The sequence below is a fragment of the Danio aesculapii genome, chromosome 1, assembly GCF_903798145.1.
Source record: "Danio aesculapii chromosome 1, fDanAes4.1, whole genome shotgun sequence".
Taxonomy (NCBI): Eukaryota; Metazoa; Chordata; class Actinopteri; order Cypriniformes; family Danionidae; genus Danio; species Danio aesculapii.
In genome coordinates this window covers 55,997,116-56,011,083 of record NC_079435.1, presented here as the reverse complement: position 1 = coordinate 56,011,083, position 13,968 = coordinate 55,997,116, and the positions used below count along the sequence as shown (strand labels likewise).

At 35.8% G+C, this 13,968-nt stretch overlaps 1 protein-coding gene across 3 annotated transcripts in view; it reads right to left on the bottom strand.

Annotated features, from left to right (window-relative positions):
- fn1b (fibronectin 1b) overlaps positions 1–7,538 on the bottom strand; it is a 29,477-nt gene extending 21,939 nt beyond the window's left edge. For 2 of the 3 annotated variants that reach the window (XM_056463138.1, XM_056463154.1), the window contains exons 1-9: positions 7,274–7,538; positions 6,980–7,105; positions 5,694–5,831; positions 5,458–5,589; positions 4,173–4,310; positions 3,495–3,656; positions 2,133–2,330; positions 1,786–1,968; positions 1,457–1,633 (exon numbers count right to left, since the gene is read on the bottom strand). In XM_056463138.1, the coding sequence (XP_056319113.1) occupies positions 1,457–1,633; positions 1,786–1,968; positions 2,133–2,330; positions 3,495–3,656; positions 4,173–4,310; positions 5,458–5,589; positions 5,694–5,831; positions 6,980–7,105; positions 7,274–7,436 (1,417 nt within the window). In that variant the 5' untranslated portion in view covers positions 7,437–7,538. The remainder of the gene's footprint in view (positions 1–1,456; positions 1,634–1,785; positions 1,969–2,132; positions 2,331–3,494; positions 3,657–4,172; positions 4,311–5,457; positions 5,590–5,693; positions 5,832–6,979; positions 7,106–7,273) is intronic. The other variant, XM_056463147.1, reaches the window with a different exon arrangement.
- Positions 7,539–13,968: the final 6,430 nt, after the last annotated feature.

Sequence of the window (13,968 nt, the reverse complement as noted above, 5' to 3'; positions counted from 1 at the left end):
ACAGCATAATGTCCGTTACTAACTATTTCCTCTATTAACTGTTAAGGAAATTACTTCATAACTTACAGAAAATTGATAGTTCACCCACAAATTAAAATTCCATCATCATTTACTTACCCTTCACTAGTTCAAAACCTATTTTAGATGCTTCCTTCTGTTAAACACAAAAAGAAGATATTTTGAAAAATGTTGGTGGTAGGCACTAATTAACTTCCATAGTCATTTTTTTCCCAACTATGAAAGTCAATGGGTGCCAGCAACCAGTATTCTTCAAAATCTCTCTTTTTATGTTCAACAAAAGAAATAACCTCAATTTGAAAACCACATGAGAATAAATGGTGAGGTCATTTTTATTTTTGGGCGAACTGCCCCTTTAAAGGGCACCTAGGTTAGCCCAGATTTAATATAAGTCTTTTGTGTCTCCAGAATGTGTCTGTAAGGTTTCAGCTCAAAACACCCATCAGATTTTTTATTATACCTTTTATAAGTTTCTCTTTAATAGCTCTGACCATCAGGTAGAGTTTTTTGTGTCCTGCGCCTTTAAGGCTAGTCCTTCATGCCCACCATTTGCACGTGCCTGTCAGCGTGCCTTAATCTCCTCCCTCGGCTGCTTCAGACCACGGACAGACATGATGGAAGCAGATCTCACGTAGCGTTTGTGAGAAATACTACAGTAAGATCTTTACCAATGAGTATTTAATGCATTTGTTGTGGAGTTGGAACGATGAGTCACACGCAATGTTGTTAAAAAGTTAACGCACACACAGATAAACACACACACACAGCGCGGACGTTTAGCTTTGCACTCTTTTTGCACGCAAATATGACAGGATACAGGTTAATCACCACTGCTGTATGGATATCTGTTGTGTTAATGTACAAAATAAACCTGATTTGACATTCACAAAGCTGGATTGAAGCATCTTCTTTTATAATTGTTTTGACACGCGGCTGAGCTGATGAAGTAAAGCTGAAGTAAATCGCTGTAATTCATTACAAACATGCACTGTTTTCAAACATTGATTACTCTTCTTGATTACATTTCATGATGATTGATGATCCTAGCAAACTGAACAGACCTTTAATTCCCGGTTGCTTTGCGCACGTCCTGTCTTGTTGATATGATTATATGCGTTATTACAGATACATGTTAATACGCAGCTGTCAATCAATTCGGCGGGTGGGGAGGACCGCACTATTATGTCAAGTTGTGGTCGGTCTGAAAACCGCTCCAATTGGTCCACCGTTTTTATGTTGTTAAATTGAAAAAAAAAGGACTGGGTGTGTTTATATCACCCCAATATGACAGTCTATACACTATACGTACACATATGTCTATCCAAACAGCTTGAAAAGTAGATTTTTCACCATAGGTGTCCTTTAATGTAGACAGCCAATGCTGCTGTAGGGGAACTGCTTGGCAGAAAAGCTGATCTATGCCATAAAACATGCTTACCAGCCATTGGACAGAAACCGTATTTCCGCTCTCCGTCATAGTCAGCAGTGGTACCGCACCACTTCATGCTATCACGACGCCCCTCAGATGTGCAATCTGTGTAGTTGCGTCCATTATACTTGAAGGGGAATTGGCACAGAGCACCATTCGAGTTTCCTCCACGGGTTGTCACAAGAACTGAAAATCCGAAGAAAGCAACAAGCAAACAAACACTCAATCCACTAATTTACACCCTGGCGAAAAGACCAAGACACTGTGATTTTATTTTGTGTACAGTTACGACCAAGGTTTTATTTTCTTGGTCTAAATTGTCTCTGAGATGCACTTACGGTTCTTCTGGGTACAGAATGAGTACAAGCCATCGCTGTCATAATCAGAGGTAGTACTGCACCAAAGCTGCCCATCAGATCGACCCTCAGAGATGCAGGAATAGTGGGTGTTTCCGCTAAAAACAAAGGGGAACACACATGGCTGTCCACCAGAGTTACCACCATACACCTGGGACTGTCCGTCTGTGAAAATGAAAGCGAGGAAAGCATTATTCATGGCACCACAGTGTTTAAATCATCAGAAATGGAAGGGGGGTTCATGACCTGCCACCAGCTCAAACACCAGAGCATGACAATTATTATATGAAGGTCATGGGTTTGATTCCCAGGGAATAAGTAAACGTCACCTTGCTCCTCGCAGCTGATTCCTCCTCCAACACAAGTGCACAGCATCTCCTTGCTGCCCTGAGTTCTGATCCAGCTCATGCCATTGTAATAGGGCACCCCAGAATCGGTTTTGCAGTTGCCCTCCTCAATAAGTTCATTCAGGACGTTGACCTGGTTCATCACTGGTGTAACTCTTTGAGTCACGGTAGATCCAGTACCTATCAAAAAGACAATAGATATGGGCTGCCTGAGTATACGGCAAATTAAAACCCAATGTCCCTTGAAGGCGGCGACACAGGGTCGCAGTGTGTAGCACTGTCACCTCACAGCAAGAAGGTCGCTGGTTTGAGCCCAGGCTGGGTCAGTTGGCATTTCTGTGTGGAGTTTGCATGTTCTCCCCGTGTTCTCGTGGGGTTTCCTCCGGGTTCAAAGACTTATGTTGTAGGTGAATTGGGTGAGCTAAATTGTCCGTTGTGTATGTGTGTATGTCATGGTCCTCCAGGTTGGGCGTTGAACGTTGGACTGACAACCCACCTGATAAAAACTAGATGTTACGAAACACCAACATGGTGCGGCTAAAAATCAGCTTCGATATACTGTAAATGAAAACCCAGGGAGTAAGTAAGTATCCCTTGTAGGAATAAATATTGTTGAGGAAAATTTGGAAATTGAATGGAAGTTATTAAAAGAATATTATAATGGATATTACGCATCTACCAAAACTCCTGAATAAGTGTGGATGGATAAGTTTGACACGTGCAGTAAAGCGGACCACTGTCTCAACACTGTTCAGCTTGTATATGCACTGCTGTGCTGTACATGCACCAGAGGGAACAGTTTTAGTTAAAGTAACCCCTTCTGACGGGACCAATTTACCTTCTACTTTGGAGTAGGGGTTAACCCAGCAGAGTAGGAACTACCAATGATGTAAGTGTATGTTGATTTTGTGGATGCATGCCATATGAAATTTTAAAGATTTGTAAACACAGTTCTCCAGTTACTCCACTTTTATGGATAACAATAAATGGTTTGTGATATCTTCCATCTTTCAGTTGTTGATGTCATTGAATATTGTACTTAAATGATGACGGACAGCTTACGCCGTTTCAGAGTCTCTACTCATGCTTGAAAAGAAACCAGGAAAATTCCCTTACAGGAAGTTTTAGTTATATGGGGACCAACATGATAGTCATTTTATTTAACTACTCAGTGCAGGGACCTAAAACCTTACAAATATTATTATTGTTTTGTATTGGGTTGAGCAGGAGCACATTGTATTTAAATTAACAAACAAAAACAGGGAGAACTGGAATGAAGTAATGCATTGCAGCTCTAAGTTATTTCCATCTATTGCTATCTGACAGCTGATATCATACACTTACCAATGGCAGGGATTACATGGGAAGCAGCATGTCTGTCACACTTCCATTCTCCACGACCGTTCCCTGTGCAAAGACACTGCAGAGTGTTTCCACTGGAGTCAATTTTGCTCCAGGTTTCACCAATACGGTATGAGGTTCTGGTGTCCTGGTCATTACAGCGGTCTGGAGAAGACAAATGAAATGCATCCAGCATGTAGTCAAGCCTTTTCATTAAAATACTTTCACTTCCATTAATCCCACTCTAACTTAACTGGTCACGCTTAAATAAAGACACCCTACTGAAGTGTGATGTTTGGGAGTGTTTCCCAAACATCACACTTCAGTAGGGTGTCTTTATTTATGACCATAATGAAGTGCTGGCTAACACTTTGAAGGCAGAACAGTTGAAGGAAGCTGAGATCCTAATGGTGTTTGTTCACACACTTGGCTTCCTCTCACTCAAGACGTTAACTTCAATAGCCCTGGAAAGTGCGTGTTGTAATTTTCCATGTGCATACTCCCATCCAGCCATAGGAAGCTTGCAACTTTGTTTTAATAAGGGTGTGTTGTGCAAATAGCTACAAAGTCATGAAAGAGAAATAGGAAAGTGAAGTGCTTTGGAAGAAATACTGTACAGGACATCTCCTAAGCAACAAAGAAGTCCGTCACAAATAATGTTAAGTAAAGACATGCACTTACTTCTGGAGGTACAGGTGATGCGTCCGTTGCCCTCTCCCAAACATGTGCAGTCCACGATCATCCAACCTTGATAGGGTTTCTGCCATGTCTGACCAACCACATATGAAGATCCCAGTGAGTCATCATAGCAACGCTCCGCTGTGAAGATACAGTAAATTTAGCATCTCGTTCTTTCCACTTGGGTGTGGCATGCCAAATTTCCAAAAACAGAGTCACGTGTGTGCAGCTTCATATTAGTGGGCATAACCAATCCCAACCAAGCAACAAATAAACAAACCAAAGAACCAACAAATAGTACAATATAAAAAAATATAACTAGTGAAATGTTGGCTTCATGAGTATTTGTTAGTTAGCTGGACAAAAAAAAATGACAAAGCCGTCTGGACTAGTAAAATAAGTTGTTTAAACAATTGTTGGGTCAACTAATGTATGATTGTTGAAATTACTTAAAATGCAAGTTTTGGTGCATGGTGCATGTGTGATGAGTGAATTACTACACTTAAAAAAAAAGTTGACAACTTAAAGTCATAAGACAAATGGCTGCACAGCTTTTTTTGTTGACTCAAGTACTACACTTTATTCGACGTACTTTATTCCTTATCTACTCGATTTAAGTTGAGTCAACTCAAAAAGCTCTGCAGCATGTTGCCTTACAATTTTAGGTTGAGTCAAATTTGACTAAATTACCATGTTAAACCCTAAATACTGCTGAACACAACTTATTATTCCTCCAGTAAAATTTTTATTCTTCAAATATTTCTCAAGTGATGTTTAACAGACCAAGAAAATTTTCATTGTACTTCCTATAATATTTTTTTCCTGTTATGTTTGGCTAAAATAAAAGCAGTTTTTAAAACTATTTAATATCAATCTTATTATCCAATCTTGTTATATTTCTTATATACTGTATATTTATTTTAAAGGGGCTAATAATATTGATATATATATTTTTTTTTTTTTTTTTTTTTTTTAATTGGCTACTGAGCAAACCAAAGTTATCCACTAACTTGTCTAATTATCCTAACATAATATCTTAACATAATATCCTAGTTAAGCCTTTTCATTACACTTTAAGCTGAATTAGTATCGAACTGGTCTCTTTCAAAATAAGTAGAAAGGTAATATACACTGTCGTCATGGCAAAGACAAAAGAAATGAGTTATTAAAACTACTAAAAATGTGTTGGAAACAAATCATCTCTCCATTAAACATGAAATGGGAAATATATTTAAGAAAATTAAACGTTCACATTAGGGCTAAATACTGTAGATAAACACTGACTCACCGACAGGTTTACAAGTCCACTCTCCCTTTCCATTGCCAAGGCACACACATTCAAGCATGTAGTCTCCCGTGTCATGTGGTCGTGTCCAGGTGTCCCCGATTCTGTATGAATTCCCCCCTTCATGGCAGCGATCTGTACACAGGCAAAAAAGGATCAGTTTAGTAATGGTAGAAACCTTGATGTGCTATTATTATTAATTATTATTATTATTATTTTTTTTTTGGTCTTTTACTTACTTGCAATAGTGCAGCTTATTTTGCCCTTGCCCGACCCAATACAAGTACAGTCCCATATCATGTTATCCTTTGGTCGCTCGTAGGTCTCGCCGACTCTGTAGGAACGTGCGTTGAATTTGTCATAGCATGACTCCTCGGCTAAAGGTGGTAAAAAAAAAAATGTAAAAAAAAACATTACATTTATAAACTAGCTGCCTAAATTCTATAATGCATTTGGATCTTTTGGACCCAGAAGATACACATATAAATATAATTTAAAAAAATATTTGAGGGAATAAAACTTTTTAAATGCTTTAAAACCATCAAAATACTTTTAAAAACTTTTATAATTATTATTACTAATAATTATTATATTTTTAAGAGATATAACCAGTTATACGTGTGTACTGGTAATTTTTAAGCTATTAGTTTATTTTGCTTGAAAAAAGCTTCATACATACGGTAGTTAAATTGTTGTACAAACGTTGACTACTGTGGCTGCATTGCCTACGTTTGGCTTGTTTTTTAGCAATCAAAAAGTAATTATTTAACTATCAATTCTCATAATTCTTACATTGTTATTATACATTTCATAAACTATAAAATACTGACTTAAAATTTCTGTGTTTTTTTCCACATACACAAAATTATTTAAAAAAGCTGCTCAGATGCAATATAAGTGGTTTTAGTCAACAAGTATTAATTAGTCACTCTACATTTTATGCGATAAAGATGTTAAAATGCGAAAATAATATGCATAACTTTTTTTTGTTCAGAAAAATATGCAAACAAAACAAAGGAGAAAGTAATAATAATGCAAAATAAATAAAAGTTTATTTTATACAATTTGAACCGTCAAAGGGTTGTGTAGTGGCTATACTCGGGTTCAAAATTCGTCAAGAATGTAGCTTTATAATTTAACAAAGTACTAAGTGATGAAGCCAAAACAAGTTCATTAATAAACTGTAAAAAAAGAATTTACATTTATAAATGAAGAATTTTGCAAAGCATAAAAGGTGCTGTGTACAATCTTCTTTAATTACAGCAAATTGATTTATTAACTGATTTATTGCCAAAAAGGTTTACATGGATATTGATATGAGACATTCTGTCATGTACAAAAACTTGAATACGTTATAAGGGTTCAATAAGGCTTCATATTACAGACATAAGTTGACCAGACAACTCTTTAATATAGGCTGTACATCACAAGACAGCATATATTAAACGTTATCCTAATGAATACAATCTATAACAATTAGTAATAATTATAAACGAGTACGAATTATAAACGCATAAGCGCTCACCTGCAGGTTTGGATCTACACTTGACCCCTGAAGCTCCCTCACAAGTGCACTTGAGAGTGCTGTCCATATAGGGCCGCTCCCACTCATCGTTCATCCTGTATACACGACCGTTGTCATTGCAGCCACCTGAAGAGACGGTAAAAAACGAAATTAAATATTAAAACAATAAATATATGACTATATAACTAACTTAAAGCGCGAACTGTTATCTTGTGGTCATATACAGACATTAAAATTCAGACGTGCTATGGAATATTTGCAGTTTTCTTCATATAAATAAGTCGATGAACTTACTTTCGTGGATCGCTAAACTCCTGGCCTCCTCGTAAACCGTGTCCAGGTGGATTTGCTGTTGCTGGGTTTGTCTTTTGCTTTTCCCTGCGGATTTTGGCATGCAGTGGACAGATCCGCCGATGCACAGCAGCAGCAGGAGTCTCTTTACTGACTCACGGGTCATTTTCACCCGCTGTATGGAGAGCAGCTTCTGGCTTTGACTGTATTTCGGCTGCTTCACCTGACTGTACTGTACTGCAGCTCCGCCGTCCAGCTGATGTGGGACGAGTGCTCTTTTAAAGGGGGGTTTTATCCAGTAGAGAGAGAGAGAGAGTTCGGGGGCTTGATGGGAGGATCTCTCACCGTCTCCAGTCTCTGCGTCACTGTCGGGAAATCTGGCAAAACTCAAGCATCACCTGTCCTGCGCAGTCATGAACCCGCAGGTAACTGTCATCTAGAGTTCGCATTTATTCAGAGCTGAACAAGTTATGTTTACTTTGTTGATATGTTTTAGATAATATGCAGTTGAAGTCAGAATTATTAGCACCCTGTTTATTTCCCCCCCAATTTCTGTTTAACGGAGTTAAACATAATAGTTTTAATAATTCATTTCTAATAACTGGTTTATTTTATCTTTGCCATGATGACAGTAAATAATATTTGACTAGATATTTTTCAAGACACTTCTATACAAAAAATATATAGCTTAAAGGGGCTAATAATTTTGACCTTAAAATGGTTTTAAAAAATTAAAAACTGCTTTTATTCTAGCCGAAATAAAACAAACAAGACTTTCTCCAGAAGAAAAAATATTATCAGACATACTGTGAAAATTTCCTTGCTGTGTTAAACATCATTTGGGAAATATAAAAAAAAAAAGAAAAAAAAAAATCAAAGGGTGGGTTAATAATTGTGACTTCAACTAAATGAATATATATATATATATATATATATATATATATATATATATATATATATATATATATATATATATATATATATATATATATATATATATATATATGAATATATATATATATATATATATATATATACATATATATATATATATATATATATATATATATATATATATATATATATATATATATACATATATATACGATATAAGATAAATGATATTAATATTAATACAATTTATAAAATAATGTTTAATACAGACATATCTATCTATCTATCTATCTATCTATCTATCTATCTATCTATCTATCTATCTATCTATCTATCTATCTATCTATCTATCTATCTATCTAAACAATTGTTATTAATATATATATATCTTTTATTTAGTTTGCATTAATATTATGGCACAAAGGTTTTCAACTTGAATGGGAGTAACTTAACTAATGACTCCTCTGTGGGCATTCCTGTTTCATGTTGTCTTTGGTGCACTCCTGAAAACACTTTTACCAAGTGTGCTGTGCTTTCTCTTGGACCTAATGTTTTTAAATTTGCTTAAACTTAAGATTTATCCTCCACGCTGAATAAAGTGGAAAGAGAGCAGAGAGATTCTGGGCACACAGCTTACCCATCATGCCTTGTGCTTTTTTTATGAGTGGAAAGTATGCAATGTTGCCGGTGCACGTTTGTGTCGTCTATGATGATCCTGGAAGTCACGACGTAGAAAGGGAAATAGCTGCTGGCTACGATAAAACATTCACTTACGGGAACTGATGTCCACTAGCTAGTGTCCATGTCTAGGCATGTGACTCAATTGTACACATTGGCAGTGGTCTACTGCTACAAGTTTGTTCAGTTTTGTCATCCAACTCACATCTGTGAAAGACATCAGAAGGGTTTTTAGTTATAATCAGTCATTATAATTGGAGAAAACCATGAAAGCGTAAGTGTTGTCACTGTTTAAGCATAAAAATATAAGGATTGAGACGTTCAAAAAATTTTCACTGAATCCTAATGGTAATACAAATTGTAATAAGAATGTTAACCTGCAAACTCATTGACTGCATCCAAAACTCTCGAATAGGAGACAGATTTGATGGCTTTATGACTTCATGCCCGTTTGACCAATTAAAATGAAGTTATTCACAGAGCAGGGTTTCTAAATAATAAATAAATAAAGATGATTTTGAAAAATAATCCTTTACAGTTTTTCTCAGTGGCTTTGGTGCATTTCTCACAACACTATTTACATTTGCACAACAGTTAATGCATTTCTCTAAACAATTAGTACAAACTGCAAAACCTAGCGGATAACCTGCAAAAGCGTGTCACTTGCTCAAAATGGATAGCTCTTTCCTCAAAAGCAAGTATTGATGTCAATGAAAGTGTCACTACCATCAAAATGAAAAGTCCTGACACCATTGTTTATGAATAAGATAGTAAATTGGCTTTGTCATGTTTTCATTATGACAGTTTACTCTGTACATTTATTCCAATGCAAAAAGTCAGATTGTGGTGACATGTCCTGAAAATGCTCAAGACAGCACTATACACTATTTGCAGGGACTGTCTCTGAGTGAATTTCCATTCTTTGGAAATCAGTAGTCCAGTCCCACCCCCTCTCCCTGTCTGACGAGGAGTGTGGGAAAGAGAAAAAAGAAACCTTTACCAGTCATGCATGTATTGTGCTAGCTGAAACATTTTCAATGGTATATGACGCACTGTGTGATGCTCATCTCATTTCTTGTCAAATTTGTATTAGGTTTCAAGAGTTCACACTTAGCTGATGATTGATTGTAAAGCTTGTTCAGGATTACTATGAAGAGAAATACTGCTGATTAAGAGCTCGTCTGGTCAGTTCACTTATATTGCATGTCTTTAGATGGTGGAAACCGGGGACTGGCCTAGTAAGGACTTGAACCAGTAACATTCTTGCTGGCAAAAGTGCTAACCACTGAGCTGCTGTGCCGCCCTATCTAGGAAAAGGAAGGAAGAATAGGGGTGGATTCTTCAAAACAAAGATGACTGAGATATGAAAACTCTGGTTATTTATAGTGACTTAGGAATCGTCTGATTGGTGAATCGTGTTAGCTAATGTGGGACCAGCTGTGGTCAATCATAAGCTTGTGATCCTCTCGAAATTAGTTTATAAATAAACTTCACAAATCTGATAAGTTTCCTCTTTCAGCTAAAATATCACACATTGTCATAGTGTTAAAAATTCTAATAAGGGTAAAATGAGTCAATATGTAAATATTTTCATTTTAAGAATAAAGTAAACTTCACTTAAGTTATCTTCAGTACAGTTTGTACAATACTTATTCACAACACTGTACACTAACAAGAAATTTTGTGCTGAATGTAGTAAGTAGTAGTGCAATTACAAAAAAGGTAGCATTCAATGTTTAGTTAGTTATCATAAAAATGGCTAGTGAATACTTATTTACAAAATTGTTCACTTACAAACAAAATCCTGTAGAAACATTCATTCATTCATATTCCCTCAGCTTAGTCCCTTTATTAATCAGGGGTCGCCACAGCGGAATGAACCACCAACTTATCCAGCATGTGTTTTACGCAGCGGATGCCCTTCCAGCCGCAACCCAGCACTGGAAAACACCCATACACTCTTACATTCGCACACAGACACTACGGCCAATTTAGTTTATTCAATTCACTTGTACCGCATGTCTTTGAACTGTGGGGTAAATCGAAGCACCCGGAGGAAACCCACACCAACATGGGTAGAACATGCAAACTCCACACAGAAATGCCAACTGACCCAGCCGGGACTCGAACCAGTGACCTTCTTGCTGTTACAGTGGTAACCAATGAGCCACAGTGTCGCTGCACTCAATTAAACATTTCTTTTTGAAGAAAAACATGATTGTTTGTATTTTCTTAAAAAAGGGCATCCGCTGTGTAAAACATATGCTAGAGTAGTTGTCGGTTCATTCTGCTGTGGCGACCCCTGATAAATCAGAGACTAAGCCGAAAGAAAATTTGCTTAAACTAAATCCAACAGTCTTTTTTAACTAATTATTTATTTATTTATTTAATTATTTTTGCTGTATAAATGGCACATGCACACAAGCACCTCTCTGTAAAAAGCCATCTCACAGCTCATATCCAGTTACAGTAAAGCAGTGTGTTGTAAGAGACCTTGTGAATCAGAAGTAAACAAGTGCTCAAACAAACACTGCGGGCACACACGGACCATTTGACAAGTTCAAAACGCTCATGATTCAGAAGTGAACTGACTTAACAAGCAGTGAGTCGATTACAGACAGATGAGCTCACAAAGACACACCGATTCGGCCTCTACACGTCTGCGCCTCCAGCTGTTTCCCTGTACATTCACTGCTAATACTGCAGACTCATCACTTTTGAAATGTACAGTTGAAATTATTCGCCCTACTGTGAATTTTTTATAAATATTTCCCAAGTTATGTTTAAAAGAGCAAGGATTTTTTCACAGCATTACCTATAATATTTTTTCTTCTGGAGAAAGTCTTATTTGTTTTATTTCAGCTGGAATAAAAGCAGTTTTAAATTTTTTTTTAAAACCATTTTATGGTCAATATTATAAGCCCTTTTAAAGCTATATATTTTTTGATGGTCTACAGAACAAACCATCATTATACAATGACTTGCCTAATTACCCTAATTGACCTAGTTAAGCCTTTAAATGTCAATTTAAGCTGAATACTAGTCTCTTGAAAAATATCTAGTAAACTATTATATACTGTCATCCTGGCAAAGATAAAAGAAATCAAGTATTATAAATGAGTTATTAAAACTGTTATGTTTAGAAATGTGTTAAAAAATTGGGGTGGGGGGGGGGGGGGGGTATACAGGGGGGCTAATAATTCAGAATTCAACAGTACTGTATATGCTAAAGAATCAACAGTGGGTCCGGTATTTAAACAAGCTGTGATTGAGAAAGCCTTGCTCTGGTAGAGTTGCATAACAGTTTAGAGTAAGTCTAATATAAAGCCAGTGTGTACTGTAGATCCACTCCTTAGCACTTTGCTGAACTTTTCCCCTCAAAATTGAAGCAAAACAGGAGTTCGCTGACAGTGCCGGCTGACATTCTGCACAGGTTTACAAGCTCTAGATTTCAACAAGTGCAAAAAGATAGCTTATTTATTAATGTGTCAATGTCGCAATAGATGTCTTTAGTTTTCATGTTGAACTCTTGAGGTCAATTGGTTTACATCTGTCCTTTACATATGGATTAACTGACATTTATAGTACACATGATGGATTGTTGGAACTTAATGTTGAGTCAAATGTGGACAAATTACATTTAAATTACACTTATTAATCCAGTGGTTAGGTTTGTTCACTCAACCTTGTGTTAAAACAAACCAGAATTTATAATGCATGAAGAATGAAACTAACCTAACAGTTTTGGATTTGAAACAGAAATATAAGATCTAAAAGTAAATGCTTAAATACATATAGATATATTATTAATACACTGATAATGTTAAGATAGGTAAATACAATAACATAAAAATTATTATGTAAATTTACATCCTGATTTTGTTTTCATCTGTCTAACTGTTACATAATTAAAATTAATAATATTTTAATTCATTATTTTTCTATAATAAAATACAGTAATAATATTACATATTGATAATAATTAATAATATTACTGTCTTTATTAATTATATATTACAATATTATTATAGTCATTACAAAATATGAGGAATATTCATTCATTTTCTTTAGGCTTAGTCCCTGATTTATCAGTGGTAGCCACAGCAGAATGAACCACCAACTATTCAAGCATTTTTTTTACTCAGAGGATGCCTTCTAGTCGCAACCCAGTACTGGGAAACACCCATGCATTCTCACATTCACACACACTCATACACTATGGCCAGTTTAGTTCATCCAATTCACCTATAGAACTAATTCACCTATAGCGCATGTCTTTTGACTGTGGGGGAAACCGGAGCACCTGGAGGAAACTCACACCAACACGGGGAGAACATGCAAACGCCACACAGAAACGCCAACTTGCCCCGGGACTCAAACCTATGACCTTCTTGCTGTGAGGCAACTGTTCTAACCACTCAGCCACCATAAACTGTGTATAATGATTGCTTTCAGATATTTATTAATCTAGTTATCATCCTCTGCTGGCTGTTTTTTTTATATTGTGAATATAAGTGAGAATTTAATTATTTAAAAGAATAGTTCACCCCAAAATATATATTTTTTAATGTACTCACTATTTACTCACTCTCAGGTATAGTTCAAAGAAACTCCTTTGTTAAAACTTTAGTTTAAGTAACAATCCACAGCATTTACTGGATTATTACCTGCTTGTTATTAAGATATTTTTGTCACTTATACAGTTGAAATCAGAATTATTAAACCCTCTTTGAATTTTTTCCTTTTTCAAATATTTCCAAATGAAGTTTAACAGAGCAAGGAAATTTTTACAGTATGTCTGATAATATTTTTTCTTATTATTTGTTTTATTTCAGCTAGAATAAAAGCAGTTTTTAATTTTTTAAACACCATTTTAAGGTCAATATTATTAGCCCTTTTAAGCTATAGATTTCTTTTGATAGTCTACAAAACAAACCATTGCTATACAATGACTTGCCTAATTACCCTAACCTGCCTAGTTAACCTAATTATTCTAGTTATGCCTTTAAATGTCACTTTAAGCTGTATTGAAAAATATCTAGTCAAATATTATTTACTGTCATCATGGCAAAGATAAAATAAATCAGTTATTAGAGATGAGTTATTAAAACTATTATGTTTAGAAA